Source organism: Sitophilus oryzae, unplaced genomic scaffold (genome assembly GCF_002938485.1).
Source record: "Sitophilus oryzae breed Bouriz unplaced genomic scaffold, Soryzae_2.0 scaffold_1974_pilon_pilon, whole genome shotgun sequence".
NCBI lineage: Eukaryota > Metazoa > Arthropoda > Insecta > Coleoptera > Curculionidae > Sitophilus > Sitophilus oryzae.
The window spans coordinates 1,497,273-1,524,894 of record NW_022146695.1 but is presented as its reverse complement, the minus strand read 5'-3'; the positions used below and the strand labels follow the sequence as shown (position 1 = coordinate 1,524,894).

General features: G+C 32.2%; 2 protein-coding genes across 3 annotated transcripts in view; one reads left to right on the top strand and one right to left on the bottom strand.

Annotated features, from left to right (window-relative positions):
* Nucleotides 1-27,622, bottom strand: part of LOC115883641 (disks large 1 tumor suppressor protein) — a 1,010,644-nt gene that overhangs the window by 851,812 nt on the left and 131,210 nt on the right. The window lies entirely within an intron of this gene.
* On the top strand, nucleotides 272-27,597 carry LOC115883647. Its single transcript, XM_030902036.1, has 5 exons — nucleotides 272-561; nucleotides 17,972-18,035; nucleotides 21,026-21,217; nucleotides 23,705-23,857; nucleotides 27,400-27,597. Exons 1-5 carry the CDS (start codon nucleotides 547-549, stop codon nucleotides 27,531-27,533), a joined length of 558 nt encoding a protein of 185 aa, XP_030757896.1. The 5' UTR covers nucleotides 272-546; the 3' UTR covers nucleotides 27,534-27,597.

The window sequence follows — 27,622 nt, the reverse complement described above, 5'->3', positions numbered from 1 at the left end:
ACTATGTATTAACCTAAGGGCTGGAGAATTTTAAGGTACTTTTCAATATTTTCGAGATCAATTTCTTTCGTTCTTCTTTCGGGCTACATAACGGAGTCGGGGATTCAGTTGAAAGAAAACTCACTACGCATGCGTAACACGACAAATAATCAAAACCAGTTCCTAAAAATTAACTTTTTATTTTTGTTAGTGGTATTGAGTGTTGTTTTTTTATATGCTGCCTGGCTGCCGTCTAACAGTTTAAAAAGAAATCCTACCGTTAAAAGCTGATCACGTAGTAAGGATTTTAAGTATCAGAGAATATTCCTTTCATATAAGCAAATTCTAAGACATCAAAAAACAGCCAAAAGAAATAAAGCCTCGAGATTTTTCGGGTCTTCAATCTTCTTTTTCTATTTCTTCTCCGAATCAAAACTAGTTCGTCAACGTTTGCTCTTGCATTTAACTCGAGCCCGCTAAAATCCGGACAAACACATTCGATTTAGATCGTCGGTGTGGTTTGTCGTCGACCAATTTAGAAGCAGTCTGTGTTTGATTTGTTTAGAAATGGAGATAGCCGCGGTAAGAAAATCAATTTTGCCTTTTATATTATCGTCGATGATGAACTGCTTGCTTTTTGCGAAATGGATATCCTCCCTCAATCAGTTTTTATTTTATTTCAGAAATACACTTGAATATTCTTTTATACAGGGTGAATCTTAAATAAGTGCAAGTATTTTCAGGGCTGGTAGATCTCGATAAAAGAAACATATTTTCTCTTTACCGTTTTTCAAATAAGTCCAAAATAAGAGAGTTATTTTACTTTGAAAATTCCACACCTCTACTTTTCAACCACTAACATGCTTTAATGTTGACTAGTTACCATGGCAACTGAAAAAATTTCCGGAAATTTTTTCGAGGCGCCACGAAACTTTAGTGGAAATTTTTTGACAGTTGAAAAGGTAAACATAAGATCTACAATCATAATGTGTGTGAATGAACTACAATGTCTATATATTGAAATATTACCCATTTGAGTTTTAGCATTTGATGTAACTAAGGTTGGTAATATTTTTTATTTAAGGAAATATGTTAGATATACCTACATATGAATTTCTTCGAAATTGCCATGTTCTAAAAAATATAGTTCTGCCGCCTTTATTTAACTAAAGCTGGTATTTTTCTATTTAACGAAATATGATGGATATACACTTGATTTTGATTTTCGGGTGTTATCTGGTTTATATTTTCAATTTCTTCTTTAATGACTTGTTGGTTTACTTTTCCAAATCGCGACATTTCGCTATACACTTCTTACTCTACGTACAGACGTTTTAAAACTAGTAATAGCTTAATGACAGAATCGCAAACAAAAATGACAAAACACATAATATGTCAAAAACATCAATACCTTGGCCAACTTAACAAATTGAAATTATTTTAAAATGTCATGTTGGATTAATATTTTTTTTTTCAAATTTAGGTGTGAAATTTTCTTGCCGAATACGACGCAAGCTTAAATTATTCCTGGAAATTTTCTTTCGAGCACGAATATTTTCGACTCGGGATAATTTTCAAAATATTCGTGCCCTCAAAAAAATTTCCGAAAATAATTTAAGCTCTTGTGATATTATAAGTGAAAATTTGATTGAGATTTGTTGCTTAAATTTTGAGAACCACTGGATCTTTGTTAGGTTTTCTTTCTTGTAAATTTAATCTACTACCTATGTTTCCATATTATCATGACATTATGTTTTTAACTAAAAACTAAAAAAAAATCCTGAACATTTTTCAAAAAATTCCAAATTTACAATTTTAACCTAACAAAATTCAACAACAATCCTAACCAAATTTACAATTTTTTGTAAATTTATACCCTATAACTTTTTTATTTTTTCAGATAAAAAATTGAGATTTGGTACATTAGTCTATGACATAAATTAGAACTGATTGACGTATTCGATTGCTTTCGGTCACTTCCTGTTTCACCGGCAATGACTACGACTTTTGGTTTTTAAATGACACCCTCGGTATTTTGTTACTTTATTCGATAGAAAATGACACTCGACAAAAGTAAAGAATGACATATCATATGTCAATTTTTGACATTTTCGAATATGGTTTATCTGAAAAATTGCAACATGCAATTCATAAGGCCAATTTGACTCGAAATAATCGTGTGTAGTATCAAATTACTCGTAAAAAAATGCTTTTTCCAAATATGTTAATGAGTCACCCTCGTTCCATTTGAAAAAATTGAGATATGATTAAAAATACGATTTGGGCATCTTTTAACCGGCCAGGGCAAGACACTAAAAACATTAGACAGTCAAATCTATTTTTCCGCTCTTTGATTAAAAATTAGTGTTTTTAACGCAGTCATGAAACTCTAGATTGAAATTTAAACTACAATTTTGTTTTAATCGAAAATGTCAAAACTTGACATATGATATATCAATCCATTCAGAGTGTCATTTTCTATCGAATAAAGGAAAAAAAATACCGAGGGTGCCATTTAAAAATTAAAAGCTGTAGTTATTTCCGGTGAAACAGGAATTGATCAAAAACAATTGAATAGGTACGTCAATCAATCTTAATTGATGTCATATACCTACTAACATACCAAATCTCGTTTTTATCTGAAAAAATAAAAAAGTTATAGGGGTGAGCCACTTTTGAGACGCGCCCGGTAGTTTGTAGTACTTTTTGTGACATTACGGGGTTTTTAACAGGAAAAACGGAGGTAGCAAATTCAAAAAAACATAAAAATCGTGTTTCTGGGGTCGAAATATACTCTCCCTAAAAATGTTTGCGCTAATTTAAGACTCACCCTGTATAAAATAATACACTGAGGAACATACAAATCGAGTCACTATAGTTTCTGGCACTTTTTGTGTCATAACGAGGTTTTTAACAGGCCGACTGGCTGGCAGGAAAAACGGAGGTAGCCAATTCTTCTACTTCTAAAAATTGTCAATATTTTTTTGTCAAAAATAACATTGAACGAATTTGAAAATATAAGTTTGAGCTAATAAATTTAAAATTGAACATATGTATTTGGAATATACCGGGTGCGTCTCAAAAGTGGCTCACCCCCTCGCTCACCTCTATAACTTTTTTTTTCAGATAAAAAATCGAGATTTGGTACGTTAGTATATGACATAAATTAGGACTGATTGACGTATTCAATTGTTTTGGGTCACTTCCTGTTGTCACCGGAAATGACTACTACTTTTGATTTTTAACTAACACCCTCGGTATTTTGTTACTTTATTCGATAGAAAATGACACTCTGAATAGAATGACATATCATATGTCAACTTTTGACATTTTCGAATATGGTTTATTTGAAATTGCAACATGCAATTCATAACGACAATTTGACTCGAGATACCAATTGTGTGGTATCAAATTATTCGTAAAAAAATGCTTTTTCCAAATATGCTAATGAGCCACCCTCGTTCCATTTGAAAAATTGAGATATGATTAAAAACACGATTTGGGCCTCTTTTGACCGGCCCGGAGAAGACACTAAAAACATTAGACGATCAAATCTATTTTTCCAAGGCTCCTTGATTTAAAATTAGTGTTTTTAAAACAGTCATGGAACTCTAGATTAAAATTTAAAATACAATTTTGTTTTAAGCGAAAATGTCATTTTCTATCGAATAAAGGAAAAAATATCAAGGGTGCCATTTAAAAATTAAAAGAGTTATTTCCCGTGAAACAGGAAGTTATCAAAAACAATTGAATACGTCAATCAATCTTAATTGATGTCATATACTAACATACCAAATCTCGTTTTTGTTTTATCTGAAAAAATAAAAAAGTTAATGGGGGTGAGCCACACATTTGAGACGCACCCGGTATATGGAACATAAAATGGACAATATGGATCAACCGACAGAAAGACCATAAAAAAAATAAATCAATGCATGTCAACCATGTGTAAAAATGTTACTTCTTATTTTATCCTGTAGATTAAATTAAATTGACAGAAAAATTAAAATTTTACGCCAATGTGCATTTGTGCATTCAATTAGTGCGGCTATTTGTCAGTGAATTTTTTTTAAAAATCCATTAAGCGGATCAAAAGATATGATATCACAAAAATTAGTGGCATTTTGTATGTCCATCAGTTCAGTTTACTACTAAATTACAAAAGATTCATATTATTTGATTGTATGCACGTTGAGAGTCTCTTATCAATTTAATAGCATCCAACTCGTAATGTAAATAACAGTTTAACAGTTTAATGTGTATTTGAACTACCCAAAAGTTTACAATATTATATGCATGTCCATTTGCATACACCAAATACCATTACTGATATTGAATTGCGGCATTACAACTCCTATAAATTGTACAACCTCATGGAGAGTGTTAAATTAAAACAGACACAAACGGAATTCAGTGTAATATGTTGCATTTTACCGCTTTTTAACTAGTTTTTTGTACATTTTTTCGATTCGTTGGTATATTTCAAACATTTCACTAAGCATTGTATCTTCTTTTTACGTGGCAAATAAAATCCTCCACTACTCATGTAAATTTCTGCGTTTTTTTTTCTTACGTCAAATAGGTTTTTTACTTTGTACTCCAGTCTGGAATTTCTGGATTTTCCACGTGTAACTATACCCCAAAAGAATTTTTGAAAAAAAAACAGGAGAGGAAAATAGTTATGTGAAAAAAATGCTTTTTGCGTCGTTTTTCAATAACAGAAAAAAAAAGAAAATTAATCTGATGTAATTAACAATAAAAAGAGAACATGGATGGGTAAGTCTTTGTATTTATGGTTGTTTATGTCTGAAATTCGAGGGACCAAACAGAAGGGCAAATTTATCATTAATTAAGAGCCGTGCTACAAACTAAAATAATTCGAATACTTTGGAAGATATTCGAAAAAAGACAATGTAATTTTTTTTTCTGGGTATAGTTGAAAAGATGTTTTAAAATAAATGTGTGTGTCACTTCATTCATTATTACTTTTTTCTCTTGTACAGGGAGTCCCAGAAATAAGTGCATGTATTTTAAGCGGTGTTAGATCTGGTCAAAAGAAACATATTTTCTCTTTACCATTTTTAAAATAAATAACCTAACCTAACCAAGTTATTTAACTTCGAAAATTTAAAAAAATAATAGCAACATTTTGAGAGCCGCCGCGCCGTCAGCAATCGTTAATCAGCCGCAAATACCAAGCAATTACCAGAATCTCATCTTGTTTGCACAGTGTTGACATACCGACTAGAAAGATTTAAAAACTACTTGGAATATTCAGATTAAAAGTAAAAATCTTACCTAACATTAGAAAACGGGGCTGCGGTAGATAATAGATCGATGCAAAATACATTCCTATGCCATCTGAATTATTTAGGATTATTTTTTGAAATATTTAAGCTTTTGTGAATCAAGATAATTGCAATTAAATATTTTTATTAATAAAAGTATTTTTACAGGCTAACATTACATTTGCCTATTTTTTATTAATCCCGTAATATTACGATTTAAACACGACAAAAGTCAGAAAGTTTTGAAAATTGGTAGGTATGTTGGGAATAGCACGAGGATTACTAAACCGAAAAGTTCCCACCCCTAAATAGTGTGCGTCATCCCCCAGGACATCGTTTCTACCCCCATTTTGAGTTTTTTTAGATAATCTCGGCAACGGTGCAATTCTTGACAAAAATACCTATATAGGAAATTGTTCTTCATAAAATTCTCTATCAAAAAGATAATTACACTTTTTTTCTAAAGTTAATAATAAAGTTGCAAATAGGGCGCAAATATAAGGGTTGGTTATGACTAGCACTATCTGCAGTTCAATCTAATTTAAAGTTTAATGTTTAACGTTAACAAAAACCAGTAACCACTAAATAATACTTAGAATTTTAATATACGTTCTTCTACCCTTATGAAAAGGGTGATTTGTACTTATTTCCACATCACCCTAGAGGTAAAGTATAAAGGTATATACAGGGTAGCCCATCGAAAACGTTCCGCAAGGCATAACGGCCAGGATATTTTTTTTCAAAAAATCCAAAAACACGTCAATTTTGTTTGTGAGGGGGACAACTTTTGCCCCAAAAATGATTGCAAAATCTTCAACCCTCTAAGCGGGGGTGTTATCCCCCAACTTTTTTCAAATGGGAAGGGGGGTCAAGTATCGCAATGAAAAGGGCTTTTTATTCTCTATACTTTCCGGCTTCGGTTTTGAAAATCGGTCGAGTCATTGAGAAAATATGAAGGATTGAAATTCGAAAAGTTTATTTACACAAAGGTGCCCGGTGGCGCACAGTGGGGCCGATTTCCATTTTTGCGGCCAGAACCTTAAAAAAAAAGATGTTTTTTCAAAAAGTTTTGATGACCATAGAATACAGAAAAGACCTAAATATTATATTATGCACAGAAAAAATTTTTGGATGCAGATCTGTAACCAGTGAAGGGCAGTAATGTCGAAGCTTTAGTTCTACCGTGTATAATTGCAATTTGTAGGGCCCGAATAATAAGTAAAATTTCTTGGTTAATTTTTAAAAACAATTAATGTTTTACATTTTATATAAAATTACAATACTACTTGACTATTTCTAGCTATATTTTGAAAAAAAAACTTTTTCACTGATGCATACTAAATTAATTAAAAAATTAGTATAATATAAAAAATAAAATATGCTATTTAACATTGACTTTTGTTGAGTGCCCAAAGTTGCCCAATTTATTGGCTGATGTTTTTTGAAAGATTGGACATTACCCTTCATGTATTTGTTACCATCTTGCGCAACTTTGCGCAACTTTAAAAAAAATTAAATGTAAGTATGTCCCTGGTACTTTGAGTAATAGATACTATAGGTCTTTATGATTTATTTAGATTAAGTTCGTGGGATTTTAATAAAATCTGATACTCATGAATCGCCTGTAATCAAGCACATAGTTAGGGGGTCCAAGGGTCCTAGACACTTAAGTCCCACCCCACCCCAAATCTACAAATTTTGTGGGTTTTAACTGAATTAATGCTTAGATCGAGGCTTAGATAATATACAATGTCCTCACTCCTTTTTTATCTTTTTAATGGAACAACATGGAGATTTGAAGTAAGGCAATATGTTTAAAAATATTACGTTTTAGTCTAAATATGACAGTTTAAAATTTCAATATAGAAGGCGGCTTAACTTATTAAAATATCCGCACATAAATTCAAACTATGATATGTACTAAAATAATGAACCGATTTTAAAAATTTAAGCATTTAAACAAATTATTTTTAAACACATATTACATTACGCTAAATTTCAAATCTTTTAGTTGCTCTAATCCAAAAATAGAAGGAGAAAAAAAAATTCCGGCACCCAAAACCACCCTTCCCCCGAAATGGATATTAAAATTTTTGGACCCCCTCATCATCTGAAATTAATTTTTAGATGCTTGCCTGTAATAGGTACTCAAAAAATCTAGCCCATACTTTCTTGATTACGTGCCGACTACTCATTTTAAGACATGTGAGACCATGACTGAAAATAATTATTTTTTTACTTCTTCAAAACCAGAATCCAAAAACAATATTTATTTTTTATCAAAGTTGTTAGTTACATACGGATAAAAAAATATATCAAACAGACCGATAAACAGACAAACAGACACACATACATGCCACAAGACAACAATATTCGAAATGGCTTGCAAGGCAAAAGTGTAAAAGTTTTGTCATCCGGGTATTTTTTCTCACATTATATTGATGAGCTAATATGCTGGGTATATACATGAACTATAATTTATTTAACTAAAATTTTGAAGATTGACTACCTAGAAATTCAATTAAGCAAAAACTATTAAATTCTATATATTTTTGGTAGATTCATATATCTTTGAAGGTTTTGGCCAACGATTCTTCAATCAGCCCCACCGTGTGGCGTAGAGGTACAGGCTCTCGTCTACCAATCTCAAGGTGTGGGTTCGATTCCCACACCCGGCATTTCATCAGCCTACTATTTTTATTAAAATAAAAATAGTTTGGGCACCTCGGTCGACTCAGCCTTAAATGAGTACTTGGGATTCACAATCCTGAGGTAATAATAGGCGGTTGAAGCGTAGTGCTAGCCACATTACCTTCCTTTGTATACCGAACGGCTCTAGTATAGCAAGCTGTACCTTGCTACTCCCAAGGCGTTAAACGCTATATGCGGGAGCTATTATTATTATTTACACATTTATCAGAGTAAATGATAAGGATAAATTCCTTCGACCAATTTGCTGTTTTTTCTTATTATTTCTAGATGTGTACGCATTTTTTCACTTGCCACAAGGTTGAACGATCAGGTGCGGTAGTTGCTAGATAGCTGTTCTGTGACTTGTGCGTTGAAGTTCTTCTCAATATCGTTAAACTGACCCAAAATAGAATTTAATTAAAATACCAGCCCAAGAAAAAATACCAGCCCACACATTCAATTTCTGAGGGTTTTGTGTGTGCACCTCGTGAAAAAACCCTCAGCCCAGTACCGACAGTTATGCCGATTAACTACACCGTTCAAAAAGAAAGTACACTCATCCGAAAAACACATTAAATAGGAAATTATTATCATTCGCCACTCGTTCACTCACAGTTTCACAAAATTGCAAGCGACGATCAAAATCGTCTTCGTTGAGTTGTTGTACCAACTGAATTTTGTACGGGTGGAACTTGTGTTTTTTTAATATCCTTTGGACACTGCTACGATTCACGCCGGCTAATTTTGCATTGGCTAATGTTCTTGTACTCAGCGTACTATCCATGGCAACTTGGCCCAATACGAATACCTCCATCCCTTCATTTACTACAGGGTTTTCCCTCTGCCTCTTTTTATTCATAACGGAACCAGTTTCGCGAAATTTTGCTACTAACTCGCGAACAATTTTGCCATAAAGGTGTTTTTTAGGATGGCATTCATTGAATATCTGCGGAACCCGATTGCTACATTCATTATTTTTAAAATAAAGTTCGATTATTTCCACTTTTTCTGCAAGTGAGTACACCATAATTGTTAAAAAGTTTAACGATATTGAGAAGAAGTTCAATGCACAAGTCACAGAACAGCTATCTAGCAACTGCCGCACCTGATCGTTCAACCAGCTTCTGTTTGTTGTCAGGACAGCTTCTGTCGTTCTGTTTGCATTTTCCTTATAACCATCGAACACGACAGTTACTCTATTCCCATAATGTTTTTTAATGTAACTAACGTAAGCGTTGTAAACAATGTTAAATGACCCTTTTTTTGGCCATATTACGCGGCGAAGCAAATATCCTCCGTCAATGACATACACGCTGTTTTCAAAAATATGGTCTCGTTCTGGAACTTTATTGACAATCTGGTATAGAGCTGCTTTATTAGTATTCCTCATTAGGGTTTTCGCATCGAAAAGAGAAAGATGTACTGCAGCTAATTCGAAACTAAAGCACTTTTTAACTCCAGGCTAGAATGAACGGTGTAAATAATTCTTTGAAATAGTAATGTTGAGTCAACTTGAACATCATTGCCATTAATTTTCATTGTATTGCTCAAACTAGATATCGGCTTTTCACGATTTACGACGCACTTTTAAACTTTTAAATAAAATCCCATCTTTAACATTTGATAATTAGTGGATTAGGCTACAGGGGATACCACTTTAAAAAAAAACGCATCAAATTCTTTACCTCTAGGGTGATGTGGAAACTGTACAGGGTGGGTCAAATTCGACGCTTTTAAATGGAAACAACCTTTTCTATAGGAGATAGACAAAAACTAATATCGGTGTCTGGAGCTCAATTTTTGTCAAAAACATGATGGTGAAAACCGCATATCGATATCTGTTACCGTTTCGGAGTTACGGGGTATTTTTCAAAAATATGCATTTTTAACAAATCGCTGTAACTTTTTTTGCTATGGAAAATTTTGTATTTTTATGCAAACATTTTCAAAGCACCTTTTTACGTAGAATTTAACGGTTTAAGTATAATTTTTTTAAAATTAATAATTTAAGAATTATCAACAGAAAATTTGATTTTTCATATGGGACACCCTGTATATTTTTAATTAGCTGAAAAGAATTTAAAATTACCTTTCCAAAAATATAGCACATTTGATATTTTGTTATAATCCCCTTCGAAATACAGATTTTTTAAAAGTTGGCCACTTTTAACTAGTAGGCTTTGGACCCCTCATTGATGATATGCCCTTAATGGAACTCGAACACATATTTTTCCAGCAAGACGACGCACCGCCTCTGAACGATGAAGTTATCAGCAAATTTCTGGAGCCAATTTCAAGAATAATTGAATAGCTGACCAAGAACCCAGCCGTTGGCCGTCGAGGCCGCCTGACTTAGTGCCCATGGATCTAATCCTATGGATATATTTGCGGAAGAATAAAGGTTCCTTATTCTTCTCTATAATCTAGACAAGAATTAGAAATACTTAGCAGTTATGAGAGGGTATCTTTCACCCCCACTAGGTTAATGAATTCCGCAAGAAATGTTCAAAAACTGCCCCGTCTGTCCATAACAGAAGACGGTCGATATGTCGAACACCTGTAGCAAAATCTCATGCCTTGGTTTGCTATTTATTTTTATTGTTATGAGATATAGTTTAAATGTGTTGATGTTGGTTAAATATATTTTAAATTGTTATAAAATTCTGCATCTCTCATAGCAAATATTATTTTCGTTTTAATTGATGCTCACAGCTAGAATTTTTTTGCATTACAGCCGGTGCCGTTCAAAGCCTACTTATTTAAAGCGGGCGAATTTTTATATACTCTATATCTCGAAGAGGAATCGAGCAAAATATCAAGTGTGTTATATTTTTGGAAAGGTAATTTTAAATTCTTTTCAATAAATTAAAAATATACAGGGTATCCCATATAAAAAATCAATTTTTCTGTTGATAAATCATTTAGATGATTACACTTTTTTTTCTTTAGAAAAAAAAGTGTAATCATCTCTTTGATAGAGAATTTTATGAAGAACAATTTTCTAAGTAGGTATTTTTGTCGGGAATTGCACCGTTGTCGAGATTGAATTTAAAAATTTATAATAACGTAATATATCTAGAAATTCATTTACCCACTAGTAGTTATAAAAAGCATTTTTGGTAAACTCTGTCTCTAATAGATTCTGAAAAATAAAATGAATTTTTTTAAAAAGGTGCGATTAAATTAATATCTCCGAAACTAAAGTTCCAAGAAAAGTCGTAATATATCTACAAATTCATTTACCCACTAGTAGTTATAAAAAGCAAAAAGCATTTTTGGTAAACTCTGTCTCTAATAGTTTCTGAAAAATAAAATTATTTTTTTTTAAAAGGTCCGATTAGATTTATATCTCCGAAACTAAAGTTCCAAAAAAATTCGTAATATATCTAGAAATTCATATTTATTTAAAAAAACTCAAAATGGGGGTAGAAACGATGTCCTGGGGGATGACGCACACTATTTAGGGGTGGGAACTTTTCAGTTTATTAATATATATGATGTCTTGATTATTTCCAACAATTTTGAAAACTTTAAAAAGGTCCGATTAAATTTATATCTCCGAAACTAAAGTTCCAGAAAAATTCGTAATATATCTAGAAATTCATTTACCCACTAGTAGTTATAAAAAGCATTTTTGGTAAACTCTGTCTCTAATAGTTTCTGAAAAATAAAATTAATTTTTTTAAAAAGGTCCGATTAAATTTATATCTCCGAAACTAAAGTTCCAAAAAAAATCGTAATATATCTAGAAATTCATTTACCCACTAGTAGTTATAAAAAGCATTTTTGGTAAACTCTGTGTCTAATAGTTTCTGAAAAATAAAATTAATTTTTTTAAAAAGGTGCGATTAAATTAATATCTCCGAAACTAAAGTTCCAAAAAAATTCGTAATATATCTAGAAATTCAAATTTATTTAAAAAAACTCAAAATGGGGGTAGAAACGATGTCCTGGGGGATGACGCACACTATTTAGGGGTGGGAACTTTTCAGTTTATTAATATATATGATGTCTTGATTATTTCCAACAATTTTGAAAACTTTATGAATTTTGTCGGATATATCGCAATTTGAGCCATAATATTACTGAACTATATTTAGTTTTGTCAGAAGTTTACTGTTTTGAGTAAAATCAGCTGGCCTGTTTAAGTGTAGGTTAAACGTTGACTATTTACGTACCTTATAGAGGGCGCTGATTTTCAACTGTTCAACAGCTGCTATAATTGTTCATTATTTAGTTTCATTATTTCAGTTTACTAAACTGTAAAAAAGATATTTAAAATATAGTAGAGTTGCAATATACTTAATAGTAATATACAATGGTTAAAAAATCTACAGTGAATAAAATTAATTTAAGTATATTTTTCGTAGAAATTTCAAAAAATTTGAACTTGTAAACTTATAACTATTAACATACAGAATATGGATATGGATAATGTAGGAAGTGGAAACATTGCATTCTCTAGAAGCACTATTAAACAAATTTCCGAAAACTGAACGAGCAGCACTCGAAAGTTTTTCAATATTTTTCGGAAAATATCAAGAAAAATATAAAATCTTCAACCTTTTTTCTCGCAAAAAAAACTCATGGACGTGTTTCTGGAGTCGAACTATACTACCAGTTAAAATACTTGCACTTATTTCTGGGACACCGTGTATAGTGCGATTAAATAATGTTGGTGTCTTTTCCGGTTTTAATGTGGTTTTATGTCTACTGACTATTGTTTGTTCATTTCATTCATATAATTTTGAATTATTTTTTTTGTTAACGTTTTTTTCGCTCTCTTCTATAAGAGAGCGAAAAAAACCTTAACAACCACTGTAAATATTTAAAAAAAAATGAATTCAAAATTATATATTTTTGACAGGTAGATTTTTCGTCCAAAAATTTGAAATATTTTTTTTCTCAAAAACGGTTAATGTTAGGTATGGAGTGTCTAACATCAATATTCATAGCATTTTACAGAGAATTTGAGTATGTAATAAAAATGGGGGCACCTATTTATAATAAGAAAGTTGTTGTCAACTTCCGGTGTTTCCGAAAGTTCCGCCATATTGAAAACATTTTTAATCGATAGATCTTGTTGTAAAACAATGACGTGCAAAAAATTCCCGATCTAGATATTGCGGTTTTCTAGAAGCTTCTAATGCACGCTCAGCCTGGGATACCCTCTGTACCGGACCACCGTAGTAGTAACATAGGCAGAACCGGATACCCGTCCGCCGGATAAAAAGCAGGCGAAAAAATGCGATAAAATAAAAATAGGTCGATATGTGATAAGAATGTTTCAGATTTTTTAATTTTTAATGTTTTTAATTTCCTGTCTCACAATGTACCGTTTGTGTCCAGGAAGTGTTCATATTTTCATAGATGTCGATTTGCGAAAGAAATCGGTACATTTATTTTATTTCGTATATTTTTCATTTTATTAATTTTATGGAAAGCACTGTTCATTAAAATGTTGTATGCTATGTTATAGGGCTTGTTTCTCTCTACAATTCCCTGTTTCACAATGTACCGTTTGTGTCCAGGAAGGGTTCATATTTTCATAGATGTCGATTTGCGAAAGAAATCGGTACATTTACTTTATTTCGTATATTTTTCATTTTATTAATTTTATGGAAAGCACTGTTCGTTAAAATGTTGTATCCTATGTTATACGGCTTGTTTCTCTCTACAATTTCCTGTCTCACAATGTACCGTTTGTGTCCAGGAAGGGTTCATATTTTCATAAATGTCGATTTGCGAAAGAAATCGGTACATTTATTTTATTTCTCATATATTTTTCATTTTATTAATTTTATGGAAAGCACTGTTCATTAAAATGTTGTATGCTATGTTATAGGACTTGTTTTCTCTACAATTTCCTGTCTCACAATGTACCCTTTGTATCCAGGAAGGGTTCTATTTTCATAGATGTCGATTTGCGAAAGAAATTGGTACATTTACTTTATTTCGTATATTTTTCATTTTATTAATTTTATGGAAAGCACTGTTCGTTAAAATGTTGTATCCTATGTTATAGGGCTTGTTTCTCTCTACAATTTCCTGTCTCACAATGTACCGTTTGTGTCCAGGAAGGGTTCATATTTTCATAGAGGTCGATTTGCGAAAGAAATCGGTACATTTACTTTATTTCGTATATTTTTCATTTTATTAATTTTATGGAAAGCACTGTTCGTTAAAATGTTGTATTCTATGTTATAGGGCTTGTTTCTCTCTACAATTTCCTGTCTCATAATGTACCGTTTGTGTCCAGGAAGTGTTCATATTTTCATAGATGTCGATTTGCGAAAGAAATCGGTACATTTATTTTATTTCGTATATTTTTCATTTTATTAATTTTATGGAAAGCACTGTTCATTAAAATGTTGTATGCTATGTTATAGGGCTTGTTTCTCTCTACAATTCCCTGTTTCACAATGTACCGTTTGTGTCCAGAAAGGGTTCATATTTTCATAGATGTCGATTTGCGAAAGAAATCGGTACATTTACTTTATTTCGTATATTTTTCATTTTATTAATTTTATGGAAAGCACTGTTCGTTAAAATGTTGTATCCTATGTTATACGGCTTGTTTCTCTCTACAATTTCCTGTCTCACAATGTACCGTTTGTGTCCAGGAAGGGTTCATATTTTCATAAATGTCGATTTGCGAAAGAAATCGGTACATTTATTTTATTTCGTATATTTTTCATTTTATTAATTTTATGGAAAGCACTGTTCATTAAAATGTTGTATGCTATGTTATAGGACTTGTTTCTCTCTACAATTTCCTGTCTCACAATGTACCCTTTGTATCCAGGAAGGGTTCATATTTTCATAGATGTCGATTTGCGAAAGAAATTGGTACATTTACTTTATTTCGTATATTTTTCATTTTATTAATTTTATGGAAAGCACTGTTCGTTAAAATATTGTATCCTATGTTATAGGGCTTGTTTCTCTCTACAATTTCCTGTCTCACAATGTACCGTTTGTGTCCAGGAAGGGTTCATATTTTCATAGAGGTCGATTTGCGAAAGAAATCGGTACATTTACTTTATTTCGTATATTTTTCATTTTATTAATTTTATGGAAAGCACTGTTCGTTAAAATGTTGTATTCTATGTTATAGGGCTTGTTTCTCTCTACAATTTCCTGTCTCATAATGTACCGTTTGTGTCCAGGAAGGGTTCATATTTTCATAGATGTCGGTTTTCGAAAGAAATCGGTACATTTATTTTATTTCGTATATTTTTCATTTTATTAATTTTATGGAAAGCACTGTTCATTAAAATGTTGTACGCTATGTTATAGGGCTTGTTTCTCTCTACAATTTCCTGTCTCACAATGTACCGTTTGTGTCCAGGGAGGGTTCATATTTTCATAGATGTCGATTTGCGAAAGAAATCGGTACGTTTACTTTATTTCGTATATTTTTCATTTTATTAATTTTATGGAAAGCACTCTTCGTTAAAATGTTGTATCCTATGTTATAGGGCTTGTTTCTCTCTACAATTTCCTGTCTCACAATGTATCGTTTGTGTCCAGGAAGGGTTCATATTTTCATAGATGTCGATTTTCGAAAGAAATCGGTACATTTATTTTATTTCGTATATTTTTCATTTTATTAATTTTATGGAAAGCACTGTTCATTAAAATGTTGTATGCTATGTTATAGGACTTGTTTCTCTCTACAATTTCCTGTCTCACAATGTACCCTTTGTATCCAGGAAGGATTCATATTTTCATAGATGTTGATTTTCGAAAAAAATCGGTACATTTATTTTATTTCGTATATTTTTCATTTTATTAATTTTATGGAAAGCACTGTTCGTTAAAATGTTGTATCCTATGTTATAGGGCTTGTTTCTCTCTACAATTTCCTGTCTCACAATGTACCGTTTGTGTCCAGGAAGAGTTCATATTTTCATAGATGTCGATTTTCGAAAGAAATCGGTACATTTATTTTATTTCGTATATTTTTCATTTTATTAATTTTATGGAAAGCAATGTTCATTAAAATGTTGTATCCTATGTTTCTTAGGCTTGTTTCTCTCTACAATTTCCTGTCTCACAATGTACCGTTTGTGTCCAGAAAGGGTTCATATTTTCATAGATGTCGATTTTCGAAAGAAATCGGTACATTTATTTTATTTCGTATATTTTTCATTTTATTAATTTTATGGAAAGCACTGTTCGTTAAAATGTTGTATTCTATGTTATAGGGCTTGTTTCTCTCTACAATTTCCTGTCTCATAATGTACCGTTTGTGTCCAGGAAGGGTTCATATTTTCATAGATGTCGATTTTCGAAAGAAATCGGTACATTTATTTTATTTCGTATATTTTTCATTTTATTGATTTTATGGAAAGCACTGTTCATTAAATTTGTATCGCAATTTGTATTTATTCGTGTTTTAATAGCCAAAACGAATACGTAGATTCTCGCGACAGTTCTCGTGTAAAATTTATTTTTTAAGTATAATAATGGATGTTTATGAAGTTCGTGAGAAAATTCAAATTGTAAAATGGTATTTCCAAAATAGGTCTTATCGGTATATACAAACAATTTTTCCACAAACTTATGTAAACAGGCCAATTCCATCTTTATCTACTATATCAAGAGTTATTAATAATTTTGAAACACATGGGTGCGTGTCCTCACAAAAACACAAAAAACCTGATGTGTTGATTAATGAAGAACAGGAGTTAAAGCAAGTGTTCGTTTGTGCTACCGCGGATCAAAATCCCACGTTTTCAAGTAATCAAATTGCTGAGGTGGTTGCCCTGCCCACAATGCCCATATTGTTCAAGAATATTTGAACAATACTTTTCCCAACCGTTAATTAGTGTATATGGAACTATTTTGTGGCCCGCTAGATCACCAGATCTTTCTCCCAATGTTTTCTTTTTGTGGGGTTATGTAAAATCCAAAGTGTATGGTCATAATAGGGCTAATAATCTGGATGAGCTTCAAGTAAAAATACGAGAGGCTTTCCTTTCTGTCTAGCACAAGAAGGTGGTCTTTTTGAACACTTGTTATAACTTTTTTTTTTATTTAGAGTAATAGTATAGTTTTTTTGGGGGTTTAGAGAATTTATTTATTTTTAGTTTAGGCTTGTAATCACACTCAAATAATAAATATTTAAGTATTTTTATTTTAAATGTTACCTTAAGTGAAGGTAAACACTTAAAATGAAAATAATAAATACTCGGCACTCGCGTCATATTCCTAGTGTGTCACGACCGACCAGTCCAAGCACAACTGCAACTGCGTACTGCCTGACCAGCCGACTAACCGGCAGTGACTCTCGAGTACGAACGCAAAACGGGTAAACGTAAATTCGTCCGGCAACTTGCTATGTTACTAGTAGCCTGGTCTTCTCTGTTAAATAATGGTAGCTAACTTCATGAGAGACTGATATATTAATATTTTCTATTTTTTTTTTTCTATAGGAAGCATAAAAACAAAATACCATATACGCAAACAACTACCTCAATGCAAATGACATATAAATAGCTAAACAAGAATAAGAATATCAGAAGAAAATATTAATATATCAATTTCTCATGAAGTTAGCTACCATTATTTAACAGACATGTGCCAAATCAAAATTAAATGAAAAGATCTCCGGTTTAAACTAATATTTAAACTAAACAGATTAATTTTAAGTTTTACAGGAAGGTATAAAACTGGACCTCAGGGCTCGGACTGGATCTTTACTCGTAAAAAATAAGATTAACAAACAAAAAATGGTTTCAGACGGTATATCTCTATATTTTTTGGATTTTAGATTTAGTAGAGAAATATCCATCCATTTTTAAAGAAACTCCAAAATGTTTTCTTAATGCAAAACGGCATCTTTTTCATGTTGATAACCACTCGGTGAAAGTGCCGCTACTGCCCTTGACCATTCTCTCCTTCATAAATAATTCAGCACTTGATAAATAAATGTGACTCGATCATATTTCAAAAGAAAAAACGAAAAGGAAGTAGAGAAATAAAAACGAATTTTTCATTCTTTCTAGCTGCTGTTGGTTACCACCTACGTCGTCGCATCAACAGCTTTACCTTTGGAAGAAAAACGACCAGGTAAGAAAAAATAGTTTGGAGTAAAAATAATACTTTTTGCGGCGAATCTGTATATTTGACATTATAGGCGAGGTACAAAAAGGCATTTTTATTCCAAATGGAAAATACTAATTTTTTCAAACGTCATAAATAGCTTTTTAAACAATTTCAAATGTTGCAAATAATATAAAAAGATTTAAAAGTAATACCTTTTAAGTAATTAGCAGCCTGGTTCCGATTCTGCAGATAAAAATAAGTAAAAAAGTTCTTATAAATGTAATGTATGTCCTAAACTGCTTAGTTTCATAGATACAGGGTATAGAATTTTCATTTTTATTTCGATTTTTTCCAAATAATTTCTGAAGTAACGTAAATATTTGGATGAAAATTGGTATCTGGGAGTTTTTTACATGAGAAATTTGATTTTGATGTCAATATGACTCCTATTTGTAGGGGGCACCACCTATTGTGTTTTAACTGTTTTGAAGTAATGGTTTTTCGTCCGTACCTGTATAAAACTACCGAGTGGAAAAATATACATTTCCGATGTTTTTTACGTAAAAAAGAACCCTTGGTAAAAATCGCTACGAGCATCCGTTCTCAAGATATTTAGAATGAAAATAGTCAATACATGTCATTATTGACAAAAAATAAACACGTTGAGTAGATAGACTGCAATAACTAGACCTAGTTATTTGACTGAAAAATAAATTTGGGAAATTTTTATTTTTTTAAATTAATCATAAATTTTTTAAGAAAAATGATGATAAAATAGTTTCTGTTGAACTTTTGGCAAAAAACATTTCAAATTTATGATTTCAGTCTAATAACTATATTTAGTCAACATGTTTAATTTATGTCAATGATGATATAGGTATTGATAATTTTGATTCCAAATATCTCGAGAACCATTACTCATAATAATTTTTACCGAAAAAATATCGTAAATGTGTATTTTTTTACTCAGTAGTTTTATACAGGTACGGACGAAAAGTTATTACTCTACAAGTCAGTTACAAAATATGTAGGCGTCGCCCTCTACAAGTAGGAGTCATATTGACATCAAAATAAAATTTCTCATATCAAAAAACCAGAGAGAAACTAATAACTAAAGTGAGAGGGCTTGTGGAATAGGGCATTTCGTAGACAAGTTTATTTTGTCACCGCGCATCCCAGACGCGCATAACGTTTAGGCTGTCAAAAAAGGAAGTTTTCAACGTTGCAAGTTAAACATTTGACAGGATTAATTAGATTGTCAGTAGCTTTTTCTATTTCTTAGTTCTAGAAGGAGATAACTAAAATCTGTTGATAATCGGAGCAAATCGGAGTAATAAATTGTTTTTGACTGAACGTGCCTGTTCTTTTAGCTTGTTAGAAGAGAAGATTATTGTCATTATTGATTATTTCAGATTCCACGATTATTCGGCATTTTTGTAATTTTTGTTTTGTGGTTGAGACCCAGACAAAGACCCAGACTTTCCTTTAAAGGTAAGTTTTATCTCGGTAATTATTTTAACATACCTAATAGTAATAGTGAGTGCACAAAATAATCGTACATTGCTAATTTATTTTTTTTTAATTTAAAACATCACATTCTTTTCTGATACCTATGGAACGACTAGGTATTATACCTGGTATTATTTCCAGTAATACAAATTATTTTCTTTAACTGCTAGGTTCTTGTTATAGAATAAAGACTATCAAAAACATTGAATACCTACGGGATACCTACTGATACTCTATGCGAGCTCCCAACCGTGCTTCCCTGTTCACTCCCAATCAAGTTAGATAAAAAAAAATACTGAAGATTGCAGCCTTGAGTTGGAGTATGGCAAGAAGTATGGAGTTAAATAAATTATTATGTTCCTACACACTATTTTATTTATAGGTTTTAATGCTTTAAAGTCTAATAATAAATTTTCGTTGTCAACAAAATAATCTAAAAAAAACTAAGATTTCTTATTATAAACTTGAAAGATTAAGATTCAGTTCAAATATACAAATTTTAAATTTTTGGCGCCAATATATAGGTATGAATGCAACCTACTATATCGATAATGCGCTCATAGTTCGGGTTAGACGCCAAAGGCCGCGCCACTAACACAGTCTTCAAAAATTAACGTTGATCGGTCTCTCTCACTTTAGTTATTAGTGTTCTCTCTGCAAAAAACTTCCAGACACCAATTTTCATCCAAATATTAAAGTTACTGCATAAATTATTTGAAAAAAATCGAAATAAAAATTAAACTTCTACACCCTGTATCTCCAAAAACTAAGCATTTTAGGGCATAAATTTATACGAACTTTTTTACTTATTTTTATCTGCAGGAATACAGTTCGGACCACCCTGTATATCGAGAAACTATGGTTAGACTCGTTGAATTTAGTACTTATGTCAGTAAAAATTAATATGTTTTCGTAATTTTTTGCTGAGACGTAAAAGTACTTTTTTATATTGTCAATCACGTCATAAAAATTAACGTTTTAGGACGTTTGAAAAAAAATAATTTTGTCTTAAAGCGTCATAGAAGCCTTTAAAATAACATTTACTTATTTTATTTAAAAGTGATTTAACAGATTTATAGACAAAATAATAATTATTTTTATCTCACGTTTGATCTTGGGCAAATAATATGAATAGTGTGAAATTCCATTTTTTTTTTCTTGTCAACTTCACTAAACTATCTTTTTTTCATTCATAGACGTGTTCCTGGGGTCGAGATATACCACCCTGAAAATATTTGCACGTATTTAAGACTCATCCTGTATATAATATACATTTTTACATTAAAGTATAACTTTTGTATCAATTTTGATAGTCTAGAAACTAATTAGAGTCACTTGACCGTGTTGAAAGGTCCAAAAAACGACATTAACTTAATACTCCAATATAAAATAAAAAAATATAATAAATCATGATAAATTTTTACAGAATTATACTTTTCGCTTTCATTTTTAAATGAGTAAAGACTTAACAGCTTACACAAAAAAAATATCGTAATATTTTTCAGGTCCATTCCCTGGAAAGTCACCCTCGGACTTAGTAGCCACGAAAAGGAATAATATTATCGTTCCAGCCAGGACCTTTTCTAATCCTCTGCAAACCGAGGTTATTAATGATCCCGCACCTTATCTCGTTAAGGTACCCAGTAGTATTATCGTCGTAAGGCAACCGACTATACTGCTTCAGCCCTTCGTTCAAGGTGAGTCTTATAAGGATATAAGAAATGGAAACAAAGAAATGTTCATATTATTCGAAAAAAATATGGATATTAGAAATGTTTTATTATAGTTTTTCACAGAACTGTGATCCACAGCTAAAGTGGAGTGAGAGTAGCTCAAGTGGAGTGAGTGTAGATTTTTTTCAATCTTGTGGTATGGGTCACTGAATGATTGAGATCGATTTCACAGTTTTTGTCATTTTTGTTTACATTTTGAATGCTAGTATTGTCTATATAGGATGTTTCAAAAAACATATGCCATCTCTCGTGGGGAGATTTCTTACGTAAAAATAAAATTTAATTTTTATATGCTGTTTTGTTTTGTAGCTACAGGGCGTTAAAGTTGGGTTAGGTTAGGTTAGGTAAAAGTTATTTTACTATAAAGTCTACATATTTTAATGCTTAAAAAAGTGTCGACAGATTCACCAGAGATATGCATATGTGTTATCACGGGCATGTCTCCTTGATGAGATAAACGCAATTTTGTTATCACAATTAATATAATTAAAATTAAAAAAAAATAATAAATTATTCAAATTTTATTTAATCTAATTACTAAGCTTTATTAAAATTTTAACGATGATATTCAGTGCTACCCACAACAAATAAGTTTTAACATTCAACTTTAAAACTATGCATTTACATCCATGTTTATAGGAACTTTTTTTTCATATAGATATCAGTGAGTACTTATTTGACACATGGTCAGTTAATGACATATTTTTTTTTAAAGGTTGCTATTAGACTTCAATTCAGACAAATTAATAAAATTGCGTTTATCCCATCAAAAATTTATCCTCAAAATTTCAGCCAAATCACTAAACTTGCTTGGAAGAAAGTTATAACAGATCGTTTTTTTAAACACCCTGTATATTTATTTGAATTCTAGATTTAGATATGCTATTTCCCGGTGAATTTATATTCTACAGGGTGGTCCGAACTCTGTTTGAAACACCCTGTGAAATATGTTAAAACAGCAAGAAATTTAAAAATTATTTTATCATCTCGGTACATCCTTTCTCGATGGTTTATTTTTTGGTTCATCTCATTAGCTTTATTTTTGTTGGAAATATTCGGTTTTAAAGAAGGCACTAACATTTTTCGTAATTTTTACATTAAAACTATGCCTTTGCTTTTGGGCCTAGTCAACACATCTAGTAAGTTCTGGTCCCGAAGCAGGCCTTCTTGACATAAGATTTGCTTCATTTCATCTTCTTCTTGTAGTCCGTTAGTTAATATGTACGGTTCTTAAGTGCAATTCATTATCAATTTGAAAAGCTGGCAAACGGCGGTTTCTTAGCGATAGACTTACAATAAGTCGATCGTCTCGATTAGAAGTTCTCATACGAAGGTTCTTGGACGTCTATATTGACGTTCTCATGGACGTGGTCATAATTCAAAGACTATTTAATATACTCTATGGTATTAAGGTATTTTTGGAACCAGAATTTTATAGCAAATTCACTAAACTCGAATAATTAAATGATATATATTTGACTTACCCTGTATATCTATAAAAATATTTTTGAAATGTGAACTACTATTAAACATATATTTTGTAAAAGGTTTGGAGTGAAAATCTCAAATAGGAATCCTGATACAGAACTTTTGATCTTCTGATCTTGTACAGGGTGGGTCAAATTCGACGCTTTTAAATGGAAACACCCTTTTCTATAGGAGATAGACGAAAAATAATATCGGTGTCTGGAGCTCAATTTTCATCAAAAACATGATGGTGAAAACCGCACATCAATATCTGTTACCATTTCGGAGTTACGGGGCGTTTTTCAAAAATGTGCATTTTTAAGAAATCTCTGTAACTTTTTTGCTATGGAAAATTTTGTATTTCTATGAAAACATTTCCAAAGCACCTTTTTACTGTATAATTTAGTGGTTTAAGTATAATTTTTTTAAAACTCTCCGAAACGGTAACAGATATCGATATGCGGTTTTCACCATCATGTTTTTGACAAAAATTGAGCTTCAGACACCGATATTAGTTTTTGTCTATCTCCTATAGAAAAGGGTGTTTCCATTTAAAAGCGTCGAATTTGACCCACCCACTAAAGTGAAAGCAACGAATTTAAATAGGTAAACTTTGTAATATATCTTATTAACAGTACAATGCAAAAAGTTTTATAAAAATTCGTTCACAGTAAATGAATTCCGAGGTTTGTATCTCATAAGGGCTTAAAGAACTCCACTATACCGTAGACATTTCGATCGTATAGTGTTATACAAAGATAATTCTATTTTCCAAGACGATATCTATATCTTAGATTAAAAAGAAACCTTTTATCATTTATGATACACCCTAATCATACAATGTTCCTCCTCCTTCCCAAAAATAAAAGGGCCGCAAACCTCAATAACCCATAAATCCATCATTAACTCCTCCAATAAATAAACAAGACTTATAGAAAGGGGTCTGAATCGATCCCCGACCGCTACATAAAGGGCTTGTTTTAGGGGTTAACACGGCCGACGACGCCAGACCCAGCATCAGTCAGCATCAGCAGCGCTTCCCCTATGACGACGTATTCTCCATTCAATATCCCATTTACCCAATCGGCATATTGGAGGGCTTCGGGGGATTTCCGCCGATAAGCCCGGGGATTCAAGGTAAGATGGAGAGCTTTCGGAGGTTAAGGGAATGGGCAAATTCGGGCAAAAACAGGTGGATTTTTATCTAAAAGTCTCCTAATTTAAGTTTTTGCCGGTAAAATTGACGTTTAAACATAAGAAAATTTCCAGAGTAAGATAATATACAGGGTGGTCCGAATTGTATCCGGAAACTTCGGCAGCTTATTCTGCGGAAGTATAAGTAAAAAGTTCGTATAAATTTATGTCGTAAAATGCTTCCTCCTGGAGATAGAGAGTGTAGAAGTTTTATTTTCTTATCGTTTCCCAGATAGCACATTTACATCCTCAGAACGTCCTGAGGATATATGTTTAGGACATTTGGACGTCCCGAGTATGTCCGTTTAACATCCGCGAACGTCCCCAGGATATACCAAGTATATCCTTTGTTACAAAACCATCAATCCCCGGTACGTCCGATATGTGCTTCCTCAGTAGGTTCAGTTATCATGATTGGTGTCAATATCTTTAGACTACGAGTTATACCATTCTTTGGTTTTGACTGCTCATTTGTATGCTAAGATATTCGCCCAGGCACGGTTGGAATATAAGAATATGAGTACATTCAACAAGGCCTTTAAGCTGAGGCCGCAGTGCAAGCAAGTTACCTGGAGGGTAGTGGGCATCGAGGCACCAAGCGACCCTCCAAGTAACCCGCGAGGTATGTTCCGTAACATGCGATTTTAACCAAACCAGCCGCAGTGCTATCCCCCACCAACTTAAGCCACAAAGCAACTCGCCAAGTGAGCCAATCGAGGATCAGTCGTGTTCGATACTTACAGCTAGGCGTAAAGTAGGTTTGGTCTAAAAATACAGGGTGGGCCACTGAAAACTTACAATGGCTATAATTTTTAAACCAAAAAAGATATCAAAAAAATAAAAAATACCGTTTCTATAAAATTACCGGGGAATACATATGACGTTTTTTTTTAACCACCCCGACCTACCCCTAAGGCGGCACCACTACTCACTTGAAAATCTTAAATGGCAACACCCCACTTGCGACGCCTTTTTGGAAAGCCCATGAAAAATGCTAAACGACGATCATAAAGTTTTTAGGGTGAAATTGAAAAACTACCTCTTACACGAAAAATTAGGTGGACATTAATGAGAAAAGTGATGTTTTGAGCATAAGTTACAAATTGGGACCCAGCTAAATGAGGTTTTTTTTAAACTACCCCGACCCACCCCTAGGTGCCACCCCCTCACTTCTAACCTCAAGATAGCGATACCCGACTTGTGACACCTCTTTGGAAAGCGTATAAAAAATGCTGAACGACTGTCATAAAAAAGAACGAAAAAAATAGAGCCTAAAAATAAAACAAAAATGTCAAAACGTGTCAAAATCAATAGAATGAATTATTTGTGTATCCATGAACTATTGCGAGAAAAAAAAAGCTGGTACACAAAGAAATTTATTATAACTCTTAATGAAGACCTTATATTTTCAGCAAGATGGAGCTCTTTCGCATTATTCTATTGTCACAAGGCGGTGGTTGGATAAATATTATCCAAGGCAATGGATTGGCAGAAGGGGTCTAGTCGAGTGGCCGCCAAGGTCACCTGATCTCACTCCTTTAGACTTTTCCTTGTGGGGTTACACTAAATCCATAGTCTTCAAGACAAAACCGGGTTAGTTGCGAGAATTTTTTTGCAAGGACTTTCCAAAAAGTGAGAGAAGAATTTGAAAATCGTTTGTATTTTTGTATGGAACAAAACGGCTGTCATTTTGAGAAATTATTAAAATAAATTATCATTTTAAATTTCTTTCAAATTGTCACACCTACATTTCTTGTCACTAACCAGTAATTAAGTTGAAGTCTGTATGAACATCGTTTGGCAATTTCAATTAGATTTCCAAATAAGTGTCACAAGTGGGGTATCGCTATCTTGAGATTAGAAGTGAGGGGGTGCCACTTAGAGGTGGGTTGGGGTGGTTTGAAAAATACTTCATTTGCGTCATTTAGCTGGGTTCCAATTTTTAACTTATACTGAAAAATTTTTTTTTTCATTAATGTCCACCTAATTGTTCGTGTAAGGGTAGTTTTTCAATTTTACCCTAAAAACTTTACGATCATCATTTCGCATTTTTCATGAGCTTTCCAAAAAGACGCCACAGTTGCCATTTAAGATTTTCAAGTGAGTAGGGGTGCCTCCTAAGGGGTAGGTCGGGGTGGTTCAAAAAATACATCATATGTATTCCCCCTCGATATTATAGAAACGGTATTTTTTATTGTTTTGATATCTTTTTTGGTTTGGTTTGGTTAAAAATTATAGCCATTGTAAGTTTTCAGTGGCCCACCCTGTATATTTATTTTTAAATAAGCGGGGTTATTTTTAGATATGAGAAATTTGATTTCGATGTCAATATGGTTCGTACTTATAGGCATACATGTTTTTTAGCTGTTTTGACCGCTAATAACTTTTCGTCCGTACCGGTAAGAAACTACTCAGTCAAAAAAAATAAATTTCCGTCATTTTTTACATAAAAAAGGTCTCTTGGTAAAAATCGCTACGAACGATAGTTCTCAATATATTTGCAATGGAAATATTCAATAGATGTCATTATTGGCAGAAATAAACATAAATTTGGGAACTTTTTCTTAAATTAATCATAAATTTTTCTAAAATAAATTATGATAAAATATTTTTTTATAAATCTTTGGCACTAAAACATTTCAAATTTATTATTTCAGTGTAATAACTACAATATGATCGAAAAAAACGGCGTCAGCGATGGCTATGAAATGAAGATCGCCGTCATTTTATATTATGTAAAGTTTGGTGAGGAATGTCATCGATCGTCATTTCCAATCCAACTGGACGCCTTTTTTCCGATCATACGGTATCTAGTCAACGTGTTATTCGTGTTAATTTTTAATTAAATTTTTTTATTTTTTATATTTTTATTAACTATTTCGATTCCAAATATCTGGAGAACCATTACTCGTAGCGATTTTACCAAGAGGCTTTTTTTGCATTAAATATGACGGAAATTAGTATTTTTTTACTCAGTTGTAATACAGGTTCGGACGAACAGTTACTACTCTTCAAAACAATGAAAAAATATGCAGGTGGTGCCCTCTACATGTAGGAGTCATACTGGCATCGAAATCAAATTTCTTATGTTAAAAAATACCCAGATACCAATTGTTATCCAAATATGGACGTTAATTCAAAATTTACTTGAAAAACCGGGAATAAAAATGAAACTTCTACACTCTGTCTCTCCAAAACGTTATTTTCATCTGCAGAATATGCTGCCGAAGTTTCCGAATACAATTCGGACCACCCTATATATTATCTTACTTTCGAAATGAAAGGGATGAATTTGCGATTGAATATTTTAGAAAAAAATTGTCTTACAACTAATAAACTTCATAAAACTTTCACTTTCCTTGTAATATTCTGAGTTTTTTTGCGCATATTAAAGCCATAATCTTCAGGAATAAGTGCCTGTTCCTCCACATTCCCACAGGTATATTTTCTAAATTTTGAAAATTAATCTAGTATATTTTTTCTAGTAATTCCACTGGAAGGGAACCTGTACATAGAAGAACCTACAAAACTGCCATCTATCGAAGAATCAGATGACTCAGACAGTGTCACAGTAGAAGCATTGGATTTGTACAAAAAATATTTAAAACACAATTCATAACGTGCCGCTTAAAAAAATATTTATGTGAAAGAGGCTGAAAATAAAAAAATATGAATTTCAATAATTTTTTTATTAAATTGTTCGTATAT

Coding starts and splice junctions, on each gene's coding strand:
- LOC115883647 (XM_030902036.1), top strand. Junction 18,036..21,025: donor TTTGGAAGAAAAACGACCAG/GTAAGAAAAAAT, acceptor AATATTTTTCAG/GTCCATTCCCTGGAAAGTCA. Junction 23,858..27,399: donor GATAAGCCCGGGGATTCAAG/GTAAGATGGAGA, acceptor TATTTTTTCTAG/TAATTCCACTGGAAGGGAAC.